This window comes from Dasypus novemcinctus, chromosome 3 (assembly GCF_030445035.2).
Source record: "Dasypus novemcinctus isolate mDasNov1 chromosome 3, mDasNov1.1.hap2, whole genome shotgun sequence".
Classification (NCBI taxonomy): Eukaryota; Metazoa; Chordata; class Mammalia; order Cingulata; family Dasypodidae; genus Dasypus; species Dasypus novemcinctus.
The window spans coordinates 79,348,732-79,368,905 of record NC_080675.1 but is presented as its reverse complement, the minus strand read 5'-3'; the positions used below and the strand labels follow the sequence as shown (position 1 = coordinate 79,368,905).

The 20,174-nt window shown below is 35.8% G+C and overlaps 1 protein-coding gene across 7 annotated transcripts in view; it reads right to left on the bottom strand.

Moving 5' to 3' along the window:
* The window catches only part of RALGAPA1 (Ral GTPase activating protein catalytic subunit alpha 1), a 298,344-nt gene that overhangs the window by 30,520 nt on the left and 247,650 nt on the right, over positions 1–20,174 (bottom strand). For all 7 annotated transcript variants that reach the window (XM_071213978.1, XM_071213981.1, XM_058293545.2 and 4 more), the window contains 3 exons: positions 19,587–19,742; positions 3,612–3,770; positions 1,233–1,360 (listed from right to left, as the gene is read on the bottom strand). In XM_071213978.1, coding sequence (XP_071070079.1) covers positions 1,233–1,360; positions 3,612–3,770; positions 19,587–19,742 — 443 coding nt within the window. The remainder of the gene's footprint in view (positions 1–1,232; positions 1,361–3,611; positions 3,771–19,586; positions 19,743–20,174) is intronic.

The following is a 20,174-nucleotide window of genomic DNA, read 5'->3' as shown; positions in this document are numbered from 1 at the left end:
TTACACAGGAATCTGATTGCTTAAGTCAATTTTCATCAAAAGAAGAAAATGTGTGGTAGACTATCAGGTTATGACAAATCCATTTCATATGGAATGGAACCTTCCTTTAAAACTTTACTATCTAGAGCAGGGGTTCTTAAACTGTTTTGTTCCATGGACCCCTTTGCCAGTCAGGTTAAAACCATGGACTAAGTACACACTATACTGTATATTATTTAATAAATATATCACACACACACCAACACGTCCCCAGAAGAATGTTTTTTTCTGAATTTCAATTTAAGCTCACAGACCCCTTGGTTAAGAACCCCTGATCTAGAAGTTATTATGTAAAAGAAAAATAATGGCTAAATATTTTGAATCATATGAAAAAAGTATCCAAAAACATATATCCATTTTAGAAAGGAATATAAGAAAACAATTTAAATTTTAAAACTATGTGCCAGGAACGTTCTAAGAGCGTTATTCTTATACATAACGACTGAAGTAATGAATGCACCATTATGTGATTATACCAAATACCACATACTCATTTAGTGCTCATAACCTCATGAACTAGATTAAGATCAATCATAAGGAAACTGAGACTCAGAGAAGTTAAATAACATGTCCAAGGCTACTCAGTTAAGAAACAGGTGGCCAGGATTTGAGTCCCGGCAATCTGGCTCCAGAATCCATATTCTTAAACACTCCATGTCCTCCTATACTTTTGTGACTATATTGCTCCCTCTGCTTGGAATATTCTTCTTCCTTTCATCCACCTGATTAACTTTTAGTCATCCTACAAGATTAGTTCGACCAAACACTTTTTCAGAAGCTTCCCAACACCACCACCCTCTCCAACTGAGTGAGAGAATCCTTGTTATTATACTTCGGAACACCCTATGCATACCTCTGTTACAGCATATATACTGAAAATAGTGAGTTTTCCCAACAAGATTGTGAATCTTTGTAAGGACTGTTTCAGTTATCTGTACCACCAAGTAGCAGAGTACACCTGGCACATAGTAGGAATGTGATTAATTAACTATAAGTTTAGTACAGATTAAATGTATAAAAAAGAAAACACATCATTCAAATATCATAACTGCTCAAACATTGGGAAGGAAATCTACTACCTATATATAAATGAACAGAAGCTCAACGATCTTAACAATCCATAAGAAATACTAACCTTATCTTTAAGTAGACATATACTTAATAGTGGAAACCATACTGTTAAAAAAGGATACAAGTTTTGATATAATGGAATCAATGATTTCAAAGCACGGCTTGCATTTATAGCTGTTGCTCTGACCATAATGGGTAGGACTTTTCCATTTACAATAGCACCATCAAAAAGAGGACCAAAGAAGGGAACCTGATTGACAAATTAGAAAATAATTTTATAGTCAAATACATGCTAGAAAGGTTGTAAACAAGAGCAATCAAGATACTGCTTACATTTAAAAACGTTTTTTTTTTTTTACTCCCTCTTTAGTTTTTCCTCAGTAGAAATAATATTTGAATTCAATTCTTATCTCATGATGGGTCACTCATATTAGATGTAACAAGTGAACCAAAAAGCCAGAAGTCTACGGACTGTCTATTCACAAGAACTTTGTGCTTTTTGTGTAACAGACTAAATGATTTATACACTCTGCCAATTTTCAAATTTTTGTAGTCAATTGTAGACAAAGATTCAACGTAAGTTAATTCTCTACTGAGCAAACACAGGGAAGATAAATATTCTTACAGGCAAGATTTTTTCCGTACTTTTGTATGATAATAAGCCTTATTATAGAATCTAAAACACTTTTATTACTGGCTTATTGCAGAAAAAAAATCCATGTTTAATAATTAAATGTCATTTTATCACGTGAGTGACAATTTCAAAAGTTATTTCACTTGAATATGGTTGGCACATATGGCAGCTGACAGCATAGACATTAGCTGTGTATAAAACAGTAAATATTCAGGCTTTGTGGCCACAGCTGGTCTCTGCTGTATATTTTTGATTTTCTAAAAAATACCCTTTAAAAATTTACAAACCATTCTTAGCTCACAGGCTGTACAGGCTGTGGGCTGTAGTTTGCTAACATCTGTGTTTTTCTTTAGATGAACCCTAAAAAAACCTGGCCAAGCCTGGCCATAAGTCTAAATTCACACATGGTAAATGTAGCCCAATTCAAGGAATCCTGAAGATTCATGTTTAACTGTCAAAAAGCAGATTTTCTATAAACTAAAAATATTCAATTAAAAAAAAGAGAAAGACTCCAAAATACCACCAAATTTTTATTATCTTGAAAGAAAATGGGAAGCGGACTTGGCCCAGTGGATAAGGCGTCCGTTTACCACATGGGAGGTCTGCGGTTCAAACCCCGGGCCTCCTTGACCCGTGTGGAGCTGGCCCATGCACAGTGCTGCTGTGCGCAGGGAGTGCCCTGCCATGCAGGGGTGTCCCCCGCGTAGGGGAGCCCCATGCGCAAGGAGTGCGCCCCGTAAGGAGAGCTGCCCAGCGCAAAAGAAAGTGTAGCCTGTCCAGGAATGGTGCCGCACACACAGAGAGCTGACACAACAAGATGATGCAACAAAAAGAAACACAGATTCCCATGCTGCTGACAACAACAGAAGCAGACAATGAAGACGCAGCAAATGGACACAGAGGACAGACAACTGCGGCGGGGTGGGGAGGAAGAGGAGAGAAATAAAAATAAAAACAATAAAAAAATTTTAAAAAAAGAAAGAAAATACTTTTGCAGTAGCATGTTTCAACCCTACGGTATTAGACATCTAACTTATAGGATAGATAACAGAACTACTTGTACATTGCAGAATTTTTTTTTTTTAAGATTTATTTATTTCTCTCCCCTGGCTGTCTGTTCTCTGTGTCTATTTGCTGCGTCTTCTTTGTCTGCTTCTGTTGTCAGTGGCACGGGAATCTGTGTTTGTTTATGTTGCGTCGTCTTGTGTCATTCTCCATGTGTGCAGTGCCATTCTTGGGCAGGCTGCGCTTCCTTTCGTGCTGGGTGGCTCTCCTTATGGGGCATACTCCTTGCAAGTGGGGCTTCCCTACGCGGGGGACAACCCTGCGTGGCAGGGCACTCTTTGCGCGCATCAGCACTGGGCATGGGCCAGCTCCACATGGGTCAAGGAGGCCCAGGGCTTGAACCGCAGACCTCCCATGTGGTAGATGGACGCCCTAACCACTGGGCCAAGGTCACCGCCTACATTGTAGAATTTTCATTAAGTGCCACAACTAGTTATGTAATCTCAATAAAATGTATCAACTAAAAACCATGAATCACATATTCCTATTCTAAAGGAAATGATTATTTCTTTTGTCTTTCAGGAAACTGTAATTATCCTCTTAATTAAAGGTAAGTGAGCTTAGTACTAAGGCACTTTCACTCTAGCACTATATAGCCTTCACCCTTTTGGACACAGTTTCTTGCTGCTGATCCTGTTTTAGCTCCATTCTATCAAGTTAATACATTCCACATGGCTAGCAGGATCTGTCTCTCATTTTCATAACTGGATGCCTATTCCAATCTTTTTCTGTAAGGTAAAAAGAAACTCATAACTCCATATACAACTCAAAAATATTAAAATATAAAATAAAGAACTCTTACCTCTGGTTTTTTCAGTATCTGGATACTGAACATGTGATTTTTCATTGGATATATTACAATAAGGACATCCCCAAATTCTGTAGGAATAATTCCTCTCCTGTAGTCTCTAGTATGCTCTGACCAAACAATGTGTACTTCATCATTTCCTAAATGTCTCAACTGGAAAACCAAGAAAATGGCACATAGTGCTTTAGAAAAACCTATAGTCATACAGTTACTGACAGCAATCTATAAAAAGGGAAACTGTAAATAGATCAAAAAATTTTTTTAAAATTTCATTTGCTCTTTTTCACATGAAACCCAATACTCAAAGACATTAGGGGACACTGCAGAAGATTAGATAATTTCCAATTCTCCATAGTCAACTGGAAACCAAAAGAACTTAGATATAAAAGAACCCCTTACAGTCCAAACACTGTTCTTAACGAGCACTAATTCTCCCCTACCAAACCTTTAAAAAGAGTGTTTAAACAAATCAGAAAACTGACTGATTTTAGATTCTTCTTTTTATTCTGACTCTCTGGATGTGCTAATGAGCCATGAAATGGACTGAAATAGGCAACAGGAAGAGTAAGAAAATAAATAGAAAAGTCATAAACTGGGTAGTTACTTATTGAGTAAGAAAGTTGAGTATATTTGGTTTAACACATTCATTTTCAGATTTTCTTTGCCTAGGAAACTTAAAAATTCTTCCAGATAGATTTCTGGAGATTGTTATATTCTCAAAATGTTATTTAAATATTTGTGGTGTTCACAAAGGTATTTCTGGCAATCAGATAGAGTTAACATTATGATGATTAAAACTGTAAAAAAAGCAAAGCATCCTAAAGTTGGATTTCTAATAAATTATTAGAAAAATGAAATTAATATCCATTAGTCTTGAGTTTTTTTCATAGAGACTATGAATAAACATGTATTTTAATATAAAGTTTGGTTAGACTAGTACATTTACTGATTCTGCCACTGCAAACATTGCAAACATTTGAGTCAATTTTTGCTGCTTATCTGACAAGGCTTTTCCATTCAAACAAACAGGCATATCGTGGGTGGGAAAGTTTGGAAGAGAAAAATAAGGATAAGTATCATCAATATATACACTATGAGCTAACAGGCAGTTTTCGTTTTTGAAACATGCAATTTATTTTGGCTTAAAGACCACAAATAGGAAAAACAATGCATAATTTAAATAAGAAAGGAAGTTAAATCCAATTAGTGTCACTCTTTAACCCTGGATTCTTAACCTGAGCTGAAGGGGTCTGAATACTCAAAATACCACTGTGTTCATATTTTTCTGAGAGAGGATGTATCAAATAGGAGTATATTAACCAAAAAAAAAAAAAAAAAAAGCTAAGAACCATATTCTGATGGTTTTTAAAGTCCCAAACACAAATCTACCTAGAAAATCTTAATCACAATGAATGCCAGTATTTGAGATACAGCTAAATTCCAAACTTTAAAATTTGCATTCCTAAGCAAGAAATACCTTCTCCTTCTCGGATGTTTCGAAAGATTATAGGATTGAAGCAGATAATACCCTAAAGATATTGCCCAGCTAAATCTATAAAGAAGAATCAATTATTTTAGAAGTATAGTACAAAGATTTTATTTTTTTAAAGGAAGACTTTTTTAAAAAGTAGACTATTTTCATTGAAACCATATATATATATATTTTTTTGCTGGTTTAAATACATGATGGTCGGCTTCAAACATTAAAAATAGTTTATTTTGAAAGTTTTAATTCTCATTAACTTGAACAATAAATATATACACAACTCGAATGACATAAATTGTGGGGCTTGGGCTTTGTGACATTTTTAAAAAGCAAAAAAGACTGCAACTCAGAAAAGGCATGGCTCTATAATTTCATTTTTTAATCAAAATACTTTAAAAATATCCTTCCTATACAGCCATACCCATGTGTCAGCTTCCCTAATAAGTTTAAGTTAACTGAATACAAAAGAAATGTGAAATAAATTTAACCAGGAGGGATGATCCAATCTAATTTTGATACATTAATGTCATATGCTGTACATGTTACAATAGCAGCCAGATCTAATACTAAGCTCCAGGCTATACTGAGATTTCCAAATGGCAGATTGTTTTAAGTGATATCAAGTATAATTGAAGTAATAAACGATAGTAAAAGCTGAGCACACTGTCAGGAAGAATTTAAGTATTTACTTTTTTAAAATTAAATGAGTTAGGTTAGGAAAGCCAAGACAACTGAAATAATGCAGGTCTCAATTTACAGAAAATTCCTTTTATTTATCTGCTACATTAACCCTTGAACTCTTGCCAAAACTATCTATAATTTCTAGTGCCCACTTATCTAAAGAAATGAGGGGAAAGGGCAACTGCACTTTTATCTTATAACTGAAGTTTTCCTTCAAATATCTACCACAGAATATTAAAAGTCTTATAGAAGTTTAAGGGAAAAGAACAATACATTTTTGCCAAGATGTTGTAATGATTTCTGGCACAGAACCATGTGCATAATAATAAAGTCATTCTAAACATGTTCGAACATTTTAAGGAAAAAGCTTCAAGAAAATCCCTTATTTATATTCAAATGCTGAAAAAGTAATTATTTTATGCTGTCATGATGAGGCATGTTTTTATATCTTTATATATTTAAAATGTGTTATAGAATAATTAAGCACAAGTTGAGAAATTGTTAATCACTGCTATGTATCTTGGGGATTTTTGAAAGACTACTGACAGAATGAATTTTAAGTAGTTAAGAGAAATCTCAGAAGTGTGTATATGTGACATAAATACTTTACATACTATTTCATATTTATCTTATTTATGCCTTATCTCTGATGGACATATCAGATTGCATCATATATTCACATGTTTTTGGACCCAGATACCAATTCATTTCTGAGAGTACAAGTTTTCTGTACATGGGATAGGCCTGTTAAAATGATTGGCAAACCATTCCTCCAAATTCACTTGAATTGCTTTTGAAGTCATTTTGGAATTCATGGTATATATAATAGGCTACAGATTATCATTATTAATTTATGAAGACAGAACAATATCACCAGGTTATTTAAATGAAATTTGACATGCCTAAAACTGAAGTCCTTAATACATTAGAGAATATAGAAGCCTTAAAGTTCTAAATTCTCATCTAATACAGGAACTCTCACTACCATATCCCTAACAGTGATCCTATCTCCACTTAAATTCTAAGGTTGGGTAGCTTACTAATTCACAAATCAGCCTGTTCAATTTTTAAAGAGCTACAATCTTCATAAGAACAATCTTTATACTTAGCTAAAACCTGCTGTCTTGAAGCTGGTTCTTCCAAAATGAGCCTTACAAAATAAATCCCATTACCATTCCATGTATTATCTTTTCAGATAACTTTAAGATCAATCTAATATACATTTCAACTTTTCCAGATTCAAAGTGTCCTTAGTTTCTCTTAACAAACCCATTCACTATCCTGGATTATTGACTCAGTTTACTGATGTTTCTTTTAAATTCTGGAATAGAATGCAATATTAATACATGTTTTGACTAATACAGCCACCCATAGTAGGGTTATACCTTCCTTTGTTCTGTTCACTACATTAGTTTCTGCATTTTTACAAGGTTGGCTCAAACTGAACTTGTATTCAATTCAAATTTCTGGGTCTTTTACTAACAAAGTTCTTATAAAAGCAGGTACAACCACATGCTACTAAAGATAGGATTTTATATTTATTCTTAAGTTTTACTTTGAAGTTCAGATTATCTTTGAGCCTACTTTGTTAGCCTGACTGCTGTTCAACATGTTGGCTCTCTTTCCTAGCTATGGGTTATCTCAAATTCAAATTCTTGGATCTTCATTTAGGTTTTGTATAAAAATGTCAAATTGGACAAGTTAGTTAGGAGCCTTATAGCAAGTCATTATATACCTTCCCCCTGGTTGAAAAAAATACCCAACATTTATTGAGTGCTTACTGTTCTAAGGTCTTTGGGATAATCAACTCATTTAAATTTTCAAACCCAGGTAGGCAGGCTGGTCCCAAAACTCATACTAGGGAAGTGGACTTGGCCCAGTGGATAGGGTATCTGCCTACTACATGGGAGGTCTGCGGTTCAAACCTCGGGCCTCCTTGACCCGTGTGGGGCTGGCCCACGTGCAGTGCTGTGCGCGCAAGGAGTGCCCTGCTATGCAGGGGTGTCCCCTGCGTAGGGGAGCCCCACGCGCAAGGAGTGCATCCCGTAAGGAGAGCCACCCAGCGCAAAAGAAGGTGCAGCCTGCCCAAAAATGGTGCCGCACACATGGAGAGCTGACACAACATGACGCCAACAAAAAGAAATACAGATTACGCCAAAAAAAAACCCAACCAAAACACAAAAACAAAAACAAAACCCACACTAATGTTGCCTCTCATTAAATAATTTATCTGCTCTGGGTATGGTTATACAGTCAGTTATGAATGTACGTGCTGAACTATCATAAGACCACATTTCTTCAACCTGTCCACAACAAAATGCTTTATACTATCATGGCTCCCTGAACTAGTAATCCTATTAAAACAAATGAAGTTACTTTGACGTTATTTGTTATGGTGAACTCATGTTGGCTCCTAGTGATCACTACTTCATTATTTAAGTGCTCACAAACCATCTGTTTAATAATCCTGTTTTGCCAGGCATTGATATGGAGCTCATGAATGTTGGTAATTTCTCCAGTCTATGTCCTTTTGTAAAATCAGGATGTTTGCTCATCTTATGTAAGTGTTCTAATTTTCTATGATTATCAGCAGTGACTCCAGAGTTAATTCTAGATTTCCTCAGTGCCATCAAGTATTATTCATCTAGGGCAGGACATTAGATTTTATTTAAAGAAACTATATCATCTCTCTCAAAAAAATCAGCTTACTCTCCTGATTTCCCCATTTCTGTTATAGCATTTAACAACTAATCATAATTACTCAAGGTGAAAACCTGAAAGTTTTCTCTGATTCTAATGTTTTCCTTTCTATACCTCTAATAATATATTTTTAATTTTTTAAAAAAAGTATATTCCTTTTTTGTATATTCCTTTCTATTTCCTCTATTGTTGGACTAGGTCAAACGCAAGTCATCATTGTATATACCTGGGCTAGGTCAGTGAATTCTTAAAAGGCCTTCTTCTATCCTTCCTCCCTCCTGCCTTCCTAAGTATTTTTTCATACATTAGCAAATATGAATTTAGAGCTGATTAAATGCACTGAGGTAGCTCCTGCAGACACAGTGATGAGGAAAAACAGACATGGTCTCTGTTTTCACAAATCTTCGATCTCAGTGGAGGAGACTGACTAAAATAAGCAAACAATAAATGAGTAATTACAAATGCAGATACATACTCTAAATATACTTCTCTGAATGCAAGCAGCTAAGAAAACTAATCTAAAATGGTGCCTGAATAGCTATAGAATGTGTAGAAGTTAGTTACTTTGGGAGAATAACCCGAGTATTAATCCTGCTCTAAGCCCACATTCTTTCTCCACTTCACAGACACTCATACACTTAGGGAAATATACACTATCATATACCCTCAGTCATGAGAAAATACATACTTACATACACATTCTTATAAACATATACATTTTCATACATTTACTTGCTGTGTGAATCATTCATATTTAGTAATTAAGGAAAGTTTCTTGAAGGCATTAAGTGTAACATCTAGTACTGTGCCTTAGCAGAGAAGGCAGTCAATAAATACTATTGACTATTAAAAAGATAATATAACATATTTACCTTGGAAATTTTTTCCTATATTACATACATAGCATAAAAAATAGAATGATCTGCAATTATGGCATTTATGTTTTTATGTTACTTTGATAATGATAAAGCTATCTTTATTTAGAGACAGTTCTTCTGATTTATGGATGTGATAGTTACAGTATTTCATTCAACAAATATTTATTAATTACCAATAGGCCTGGTACTAGGAGTTGGGGATATATCAGTAAACAAAACAGAGACAAAAAATCCTTCTTCCTTACAACCTTACATTCTAGTGGTGTAGGGGCTTCTTTAGCTAGAATGGTCTGCAAAGGTCCCTTGGAGGAATTGTCATATTGAGACTAGAACAACGAAAATGAGGAAGCCTGATGATGTAGAGAAAGAACATTTCAAACAGAGGGAACAGTAAGTGCATAGTTCCTGAGATGGGAATGAGCTTGACATGTTGGAAAGCAGAATGACAGCCACTGTGGCCAAATGTGGTAAATGTTAAGTGATGGGAGATGAGATCAGAGATGTAGGCAGGTAGGTAGGTGGCCAAATCATGCAGTAGACTGAAGACTAAAGTGAGGAATTAGAATTTTATTCTACATGTAACAAGAAGACACTGCTATCCCATCCAAATTATATCACTGACAGTGATGAGATAAATTTCCTCTCAACTGTTTATATTTCCTGGTTTCTCTATCTTCTATTCTTGTTACCAGGCAAATACTTGTAGAAATTGGGGTACTGGGTAGAATCCATATGACAATGGTATTATTTAGTGAAAGGTTATTTTATTTTGGACCAAAAGCATAGCTTCCCTAAATATTTTATTAACTATTATATCAGCTACAATTTTACCAAAACAATGAAAAATTTTTTGGTATTATTCCTTAAATTTTTAAAAAAATTCGTTCTCCAGGCTGCATTTAGTACATCTCTTTGGAAAGTATATTTTAATTTTATTTCTATATAAAATAAAGAAAAAAGATTTAAGATTAAAATAGGACTATGTAGGCCAGGAAGGCTCATTTATTTATGAAACTATTGTGACCAAATTTCAAGAAAGAAAGTGAAATGCTATCTATTACACTAAAAGTATTTCAGAGGAAACTGACTTAAATAAAGTGCTTCTTTCCCCTCTTTTGGGGGTCCAGGAAATGAAAGATAGACTAGAGAGTCTAACTAAGTATGTTACCATTATCTCAACTTGATCTTCATCAAACTCTTAAAAGGATGATATTCAGCAAAGTATCAGTAAGTGGCTAGAACAAGGAGACAGAGGAAATGAGAGAGGCTTCTGTGAACACTTTATACCAATGCTTGCAGCACTTTTGATTTTTAGGGGTGAATAAACTCAGCTAAGTGGAAATTATTTTTAACTATTTTCCATCAGTCTTCCTCAGGTAGAGATAATTTGTAGAAACAGATGGCTGGACTGGGTTCTACCAGGATTTATGATACGGTGGTATAATATTTCTAATAGAAACTACCCTCCTAGACTAAATCTTTGGTTATCTGTTTAAAAAGTTATGAAAATTCTATGATAATTGTCTTCAGACTTGAAAAAGCTTCTCTTTACAAGAAATAAAATTGTTCCACTTAAATAAATCCAAGGATATTTACCTTTCACTGGGAGAAAATATTTAAAAATAATTTATAAAATCACCACATGATATCTTAAATAAAAGTAAAAACTAAAATTAGTTTCTATAAAATGGATATAAATGATTTTCTCCTACCAAGTTTAAAACAAATAACTAGAGTTATAAATAATTCTAGCTTGCCAGAGGCATGGCTATTTCTTTATACTGACTGCTGACTATCTAATTTAATTAGAGGTATTAAACTCTATGCTGAGGTCAACAAGCCTTGCTTCTTCCAATATTACACTTCAACTGGTGCTCATTAATGTGTCTACTGAATGGATTAACACACCTAAAGATATATGTACAAAGGAAAGGGAGGACGACCTAATGATATCCAATTGTTCATTTGTAAGAGGACACATGTTCGAGGCCTCAACTTATTACCACTAATGTGGAATTTATTAAATTCAGGAGAAAAAATACCAATACAGAAAGTGATTTTTTTAAAAAAGGTGAACTGGTATAAGACAACTGGTTTCTATGATTAAGTTTAAACATTTAACCTTTTATTAAAGAGAAACTAATACCCTAAGAGAACTAAAACATAAGCCTGTTTGTTATATAGAAAAGTCTTATAAAGCACATTAAGGGTAAGAGTCAGAGAATAGAGAAAAAAGAAAATCAGAATATAGCAAAACTAATGTTCACAAGCTTTTTTGATTTCTACTAAAAGAAGGTTTTCTACTAACTATGATGATGTATTAGGTCAGGTAAATCTACCCTTTCTGCTGGACTTAAAAGTTGCTATTATTTTTTTAATGGAAAATGGCAGTGAAAGTATCAAGGAAGTATTACATGACTTATATTCTTCAAATATATAGAATTAAGTGAAACCTGGCTTGAATTTAGTCCCAACCTTGACAGAGTAGATTTTACTTTAAATTGATTTAAATTATTTGAGAAAATAGAAGAAATATCTTTTCCACACTGACAGTTGCTTTACTACATATTGTTCACAATTTTGACAGGTTTTACTTTTCTATGGTAGATACTATACATCCTAAAATAACAAACAAGGAAGTGGATGTGGCTCAACTGAAAGAGCATCTGCCTACCATATAGGAGGTCCAGGGTTTGATACCCAGGGCCTCCTGGCCTGTGTGGTGAGCTGGCCCACGTGCAGTGCTGCAGCATGCAAGGAGTGCTGTGCCACGCAGGGGTGCCCCTCTGCATAGGGGTGCCCCACGCACAAGGAGTGTGGCCCGCAAGGGGAGCCGCCCCATGCAAAAAAACGCAGCCTGCCCAGGAATGGCACCACACACACGGATTGCTGACACAGTAAGATGACGCAACAAAAAGAGACAAAGATTCCCGGTGCCGCCTGACAAGAATATAAATGAACACAGAAGAACACATAGCGAATGGACACAGAGAACAGACAACAGGGGGAGGAAGGGAAGGGGAGAGAAATAAATAAAATAAATCTTAAAAAAAACCCAACCAATCAACCAACCAAACAAAAACCCTTTAAAGAACAACCAGCAAGATGGCGGCAGAGTAAGGAGATCCTAGAGGCAACTCCTGCTACAGGGCAGTTAGTAAACACCCAGAGCTATCTGAGCTAGCTGAAGAACCTGTTTGGGGGCTTCAGGAGGCCAGAAGGGCATCCTGCAACATCCTTGAAGGAATGGAAGGAGGAGACTGCCCATTTGCAGAGAAGACTCATAAGTAGAATGCTCTACACCACGAAGGTTGGTGCCCATCCTCCACTGGAGGCACAAGCTGCCTCAGGAGCTGTTCTGTGACTCGAATTGAAAGCTCCACTTCCCAAAAATGGGGGAGAAAGAGATGGTTGGGCACCAACTTCAGCTACTGATGAGTAAATTCAGCCGGCTAAAGTATAATCCTGAGAACAGCTAAAGTTTGAGCCTGTCCAAGAAGAGGCCGGGAGCCGCCATCTTAACTCTGTGCCTGGCATGAGGGGAAGCGGGTGGACTGAGAATCACAGTGGTGGTGGGGACTGGCTTCTTTCCATCCAGGTCAGATTGCAGGTCTAGCCTAAGGCCCAGTGCCACCTCCGATGGGGAGGAAGCTGGGGGACCTGCACCAGCCTCTCCAGGAAATTTCCGGCCAAACCGTGGACGCTGGTGATTGTCCTCCTCTGGTAGCACAAGCCGCCCTGGAGCTATTCTGTGATTGAAATTGGAAGCTCCATTTCCCAAAAACAGGGGAGGAGGAGACGATTGGATGTTGATTTCAGCTGATTGGTAGACTCCGATGGCTAAGGAATAACCCAAAGAACAGCTGGGATGTGAATGTGTCCAAGTTGGAAAGGAAAAAGGCCAGTGGTCGCCATTTTGACTCCGTCCCCAGTCTGAGGAGAAGCTGGACTGACCAAAAATCAAAGTGAGGGTAGGAACTGGTTTCTTTCACCCAGATCAGCCTGCAGCCCTAGCCTAGGCTTCAGCCCCATCTCTAGCAGGGAGGAGGGAGGCTAGCTCTGCACCAGTCTATCCAGGTAATGTTGGGTACCTTTGGCTATAACAAACAGAATAATCTTAAGTCTACCAGGGCAACTGTGGTCATCTCGGACCTGTACTGCATACATTGCTGCCCACACCTGCAGCTCCACCCCTGCCCCAGGGAGGAGAGAAAGGGGTGTGAAGCTTCGTAAGTTTCTCTGGACAACCACAGTCTAGAACTGCATGACTTGGATTATTCTACACAATTGTGACTCTGTCCCTACCTCTGGGAACGGAGAAAGTTGGGAGAAGATTTATCGGTCCCTGGGGCAATAAGGGCAGCTTGAGCCTCCACAGTTTATAGCGCCAATTACAACCTTGGCTCCTACTACACAACCAGCAAGGGAGAAAGGGTAGGAAGCCCTAAACTAAAGAGAAAACCTGCAACAAGAATAAATACTCTAGTAAGCCAGATGCCAAGACACCAACAAAAAATTACAACCACACCAAGAAACAGAAGATATGGCCCAGTTAAAGGAACAAGATAAGCCTCCAGATAACATAAAGGAGTCAAGACAACTAATCATACATGTTCAAACAAATCTCCTTAAAAAATTCAATGAGATGGCTAAAGAGATTAAGGATATTAAGAAGACATTGGATGAGTACAAAGAAGAATTTGAAAGCATGCACAGAAAAATAGCAGATCTTATGGGAATGAAAGGCACAATAAATGAAATTAAAATATAATATATAATATAAATAATATAACAATAATTATATATATATAAGAGCAGATTTTGAGGAGGCAGAAGAAAGGATTGGTGAGCTTGAAGAAATGGCCTCTAAAAATGAACATATAAAATAACAGATGAAGAATGGAAAAAACTGAATAAAGTCTCAAGGAACTAAATGACAACCAGATATGTGCAAACACACATGTCATGGGTGTCCCAGAAGGAGAAGAGAAAGGAAAGGGGGCAGAAGGAATATTTAAATAATGTTAGAAAATTTCCCATCGCTATTGAAGGACATAGATATCCATGTCCAAGAAGCACAACATATTCCCTTGAAAAAATCTGAATAGACCAACTCCGAGACACATACTAATCAGAATGTCAAATGCCAAAGATAAGGAGAGAACTCTGAGAAGAGCAAGAGAAAAGCAATGCATGACATACAAGGGATACCCAATAAGACTGAGTGCTGATTTCTCACCAGAAACCATGGAGGCAAGAAGGCAGTGGTCTGATATATTTAAGAAACTACGAGAGAAAAACTTCCAGCCAAGAATTTTATATCCAGCAAGACAGTCTTTCAAAAATGAGATTAAGATTAGAATATTCACAGATAAACAGAAACCGAGAGAATTTCTAAGCAAGAGACCAGATTTTCAGGAAATACTAAAGGGTGTGCTAGAGCCTGAAAAGAAAAGACAGGAGAGAGAGGCCTGGAAGAGAGTCTAGAAATGAAGATCATATCCATAAAAGTAACTAAAAGTGTCAAAAGAGTGGTGAAAATAAAATATGACAGAAAAAACCCAAACAGGAATAAACTTAACCAACGATGTAAAGCACTCGTATTGAGAAAACTGCAACCCAATGTTAAAAGAAATCAAAAAAGTCCTGAATAGCTGGAAGAACATCCCATGCTCATGGATTGGAAGACTAAATATCAGTAAGACATCAATTCTACTCAAACTGATATACAGATACAATGCAGTCCTGATAATAATTCCAACAGCATTTAAAAAAAACCCTGAAAACACAATTATCAAATTTATTTGGAAGTGTAAGGGGTCCTGAATAGCCAGAAACATCATGAAAGGAAAAGAAAACCCTCATCTCCAGCCTGTACATCATACTACCAAGCTATAGTGTAAAGGCAGCATGGTACTGGCATACAGACAGACATATAGAAAAAGGAACCAAATTCATGGTTCAGAAACAGACCCTCACATGTATGGTCAAGTGATTTTTGACTAACCTGTCAAACCCACACAGCTCAGGCAGAACAGTCTAATCAGCAAAATGGTGCTGAAAGAACTGGATATCCATAGCTGAAAGAAGGAAAGAGGACCTCTATCTCACACCTTATCCAAAAATTAACTCAAAATGGATCAAAACCTAAAAATAAAAGCAAGAACCACAAAACTTCTAGAAAAACTGTAGGAAAATGGCAATGTATAGAATGGATGGTAACAAATAGTGAGGAATAGCTAATTTATAAATGGGGATGTGGCTGAAAATGGTAGTCTAGGTATTTAAATGCCAACTGACAGTATGCTAGAGAATAATCTAGGAACTGAATAGCACAGTAAACCAAGAGGTGGATGAGAACTGTAGTTGATGGTACAGATGCAAGAGTGTCCTTTGTGAGCTAGAGCAAATGTATATCACTACTGCAGGGTGTTGGGAACGCATGGGAAAAATAAACTGGGATTATCTATGGACTCTGTTTAGCAGGAATAATATTCTTGCATCTATGCCAAAGATGCACTGTGTTGATAATGGGGCAGTATGGAAAATGTTAGCCAAACATATACTATGGACATGGTAACAATCAGATGATATTATCTTATCTGTAACAAACATTCCACCACAGTGTGGTGTGTTGATACAGGGGTGTTGTTTGGGAATTCTGCACATGTGCATGATTGTTTTATAAGTTTACAACTTCTGTCATAAAAAATATATTTAAAAAATAATAATAGGGCGGGTTGGGGGAAAAACCCACCAAATATAAGATAAGGACTATGATTAGTAGCAAGATTTTGACAATATTCTTTCATAATTTGTAACAAACATTTCACGACAATGCAAAGTGTTAGTGGAGGGTTGATGTATGGGACTCCTGTATGAGGTTATGCATGTATGCTTTGTAGGTTCACAAATTTTACTATACACTTGTTTATAATATGTTTATATATAAATGATATAAAGATAATAATAATAGGGAGGGTTGGGGAAAATACTTTGGTTAGTAGTAATATTTTGACAATGCTCCTTAATCATTAGCGTAAAAGGTTTAACAACAATGTAAGGTATTGGTGGTAGGGTGAGTTATGAGAGTCCTGTATGATGTTATATATGTTTGTTTTGTAAGTTCACAACTATTATTATACACTTATTGTTTTTGGATGTTTGTGTGTGGGTTATATATTTCAATAAATTAATTTTTAAAAAAAGCGCATACACACCAAAAAACCCTTTAAATTCCTTTAAGTAAAAAATCTTATGTAGTCTGGTTAATTTTCTTTAATAATAATCAGGTGCAATTATTTTAACAGTGAAAATAATACACATGCTTGTATCATAAACTTTTAAAAAATTATGAACAAATGCTTACATTTTAAAAAGTGAGAACACTTCTGATATCTCAATATCTAAACACTTGAAATATTATGTTATGTAATTGCCTGAATTCTTTCTCCTTATTAAATAATTGGAAAAAATAGTTGGGACTTTTTCACTTGGTAAATTACCAAATGATTTTTAAATGTTGCATTAACTAGCTTAAAGGGAAAAAAAACTTTCTATACTATATATGAAACAAACTATTGGTGTTCAAAATTTAATCCCTCAAAATTCTCTAATAAATTCAGTACTTAAAACTTTTGCCATTTTAGGATAGAATTTCAATTAAAACTCAATCATTTGAGAATTCTTAAATGGTGCTGATATTTCCAAAATTTGTTCTGTTATGATAAAGGACTGTTAAACATCCATTTCAGATACTACTTAAAACAATTAAGGATGAAGTCTGTTGGCTATTTTGAGGGAAATAAGAAAACTTATTTCATTTGACATTTCTACAAAGGTTACAGGAATAAAACCTCAAGTACTATGTAATTATCAAGTTTAATATATTGAAGTAAAAATATCCTGACATAGTTTTCTACTTTGTTTTGCTCTTAGGCCTGCAATCTAAGATACTATTTAATTTTAGACTTTGCTTTGGGTTTAAAAGCTGTGTCCCTGGAGCCATGAAAATGATGATAATGATAGATATGAGTCTCTTCCAAGTTCTCAATAATTAAAATTGCTTATCTTTTTAAGCTATATTCATAACTGCCTCTAATTTGGGCATGACTTATTTTCAAAGAGATTAAAAGGAGCTGATGGAAGAAAGGGCTTAACTGAAGTTTTCACAAAGCTTTACTCCAAGCCAACCCTTCACCATCTACTTGTCAATATTCATACGGTTCATTTTATCAACAAATATTTGAACACTATTTCAATTAGTACTTCTAAAAACGATATGTCAAGAATTTCCATTGCAAACCTGTGACTGAATATACTTTCCTATACGTACCAATTACCTCTACCTCAACTACTCATTCCAATCAAACTAATGCCCATATATTACTTTTCCTAGCCATTGTCCATTCGGTAGACAATTTCCAACAAAATTCTAAAACACACAATAGGCATCAAGGATAATCAAGGCAAACATAAAATATTTCAAAAGAGTTCTGAAGTTCCTTTTTAAAGAGTGTGGGATAAACACTTTTCATAGCTTAACAATAAAGTGTGAAGAACTTTGATAGCAGAAAATATCAAGTGAAATGATTATGTTCAATTGGTTACATTTAGCAGTAGTTCTGAATATACTGAAGAGGAAGAGGAAAAGGACATGGAAGAGGAGGAGGAGGTAAAGAAAAGTAATATTGGACAAGGCTTCACTTTTAAAAATGTTTCTCACAAACAAAATCAAACATGGATTGAATACATACAAATGTACTCTGAGGTATTTCTGCCATCACTAGAGGATTTTTCAGTATCTGATCTGGCTATAGCACAATGGTGGTGTAGGTTTTAAAAGACCTGGGCCATCAAAATCACTCTATCATACCCCTTATAAATTCTAAATTACCAAAATTCATTGTAGTTTTAAAAAATTAAATATATTAAATAAATTAATGCTTATTTTACCTCACTATATTAGTTTTAGTACAGATTTTTTTTTAAAATGCACACAGCTTTTATTCGGGAAGGGAGGATCAAAAAGTGTTGAACGTAGACAGTGATGATGGTTGTATAACCTTGTGAATGGTACACTATAAAAAGACTAATTATCTCTTATGTAAATTACATCAATTTTTTTAAAAAAGCCTCCTTGAGGATTAAGTGTATTAATTCACATGATAGGGGAAGTGGATATGGCTCAAGTGATACAGTTTCCATATGGGAGGACCTGGGTTTGATCCCTGGGGCTTCCTGGTGAAAAGGAAGAAGAGCAAGTGTGCCTGCACAGTGACCCAGTGCCCGTGAATGCCAGCACGGCAAGCCAGTGCCTGTGCAAGTGAGTCACACAGCAAAATGATGATGCATCAAAAGAGAGACAAAGGGAGTCAAGGTGAAGCATAGCAGAAATCAGGAACTAAGGTGGCACAATTTACAGGGAACTTCTCTCCCCATCAGAGGTCTCCAGGATCAAATCCTGGTGAATCCTGACTTTGTGGAATAGATGCAGAGTTTCCAGTTGAAGGTCTCACTTTTGAAGTTTTACTTAGGGCTTTATTCTGCTGTAAAGCCATAGTATACTTACAGCATTCTGATATTCTCTATCATGGAAGAGAGAATCTGCATGATATACCAAAAGTTGGTACTTCTGAGATGGGGAGAATAATTCAGGGTTGTTATTACTCATGGTAAGTAACAAACTGCTGAGAAGCCGGACGTTGGAATGCAACCCCGCGGCTGCCATGTCCCACACATAGTCTATCACATTCATCCTGGCCCACAAAGATGCGGAAAGCAGCAGCAGCGGCACAAAGAGCAGGTAAAATCCTCCCGTTTCAGTACAGATTTACAATACAGCACTTTACCTTTTAATGCTTTCTAATGATTTACATTTATATTTTTCTTCTTTCAAACAATATATTTGTCTACATACTATAGGACTTAAAATATAATTTTACCAATTTAAACATTCACAGAGGTTTTTCAAATTTTCACATCCCCATTTTTTGAAGGCAAATTATGTTAAGTCTGTAACCTTTAATCACACCATGTTCTTTAAGGAAAATAGTCTGCTCTACAAAAATCCTGTTTCTGAAGACAGCACTGGGGGAAGAGTGAAGTACTATTGCCAGAAATAGTGCTTGATCAATTAGATTACTCACATCTGTTTATGTATTCATTTTCTTAACTATAAGGATTTCAACTTGAAAACACTTTTGTTTTCTTCTTAGTACTTACTTTTTTGGTCAGAGAGTCATCAGAGTCAGAAGGCATTCTTGTTGATACATGAAATATTACTTCTACTGTCGAGGTAGCAAAATATGGAGTGGTCAATCCAGTGCTTTTGTTTTTTTGTAGTCCTCCCATAAAACCGCAATGGTTTGTAAGATTTACCTAGAAGCAATGAAGTAGTCACATGAAATTAATCAACTAAACAAAATTTAAAAATTTACTCTTGAGGGGAGCAGATGTAGCTCAGTGGTTAAGCACCTGCTTCCCATGTACAGGTCCTGGGTTCAATCCCTGGTACCTCCAAAAAAATAAATAAAAACTTACTTGAAAAAGGCTTAATTAAACTTTTCACTTTGCAGAAACACTGGGAACAAAGTCTTTTACATGTTATCAACCAATGCTTGATCCAGAATTATTAGAGCTGATCTGCACATACTATTTTTTCTTAAGTATCTGAGGATCCCTAATTAGTAGGAGTTAATTAAGAAAGAAATCAACTGCTGTGCACTATGAATCTTCTGTTAGCCTACTAGGTGTTAATGGTAAATTATAAATGCTGTGGGGGGACAGCAAGACCAAAGAGCAAAAATCAAA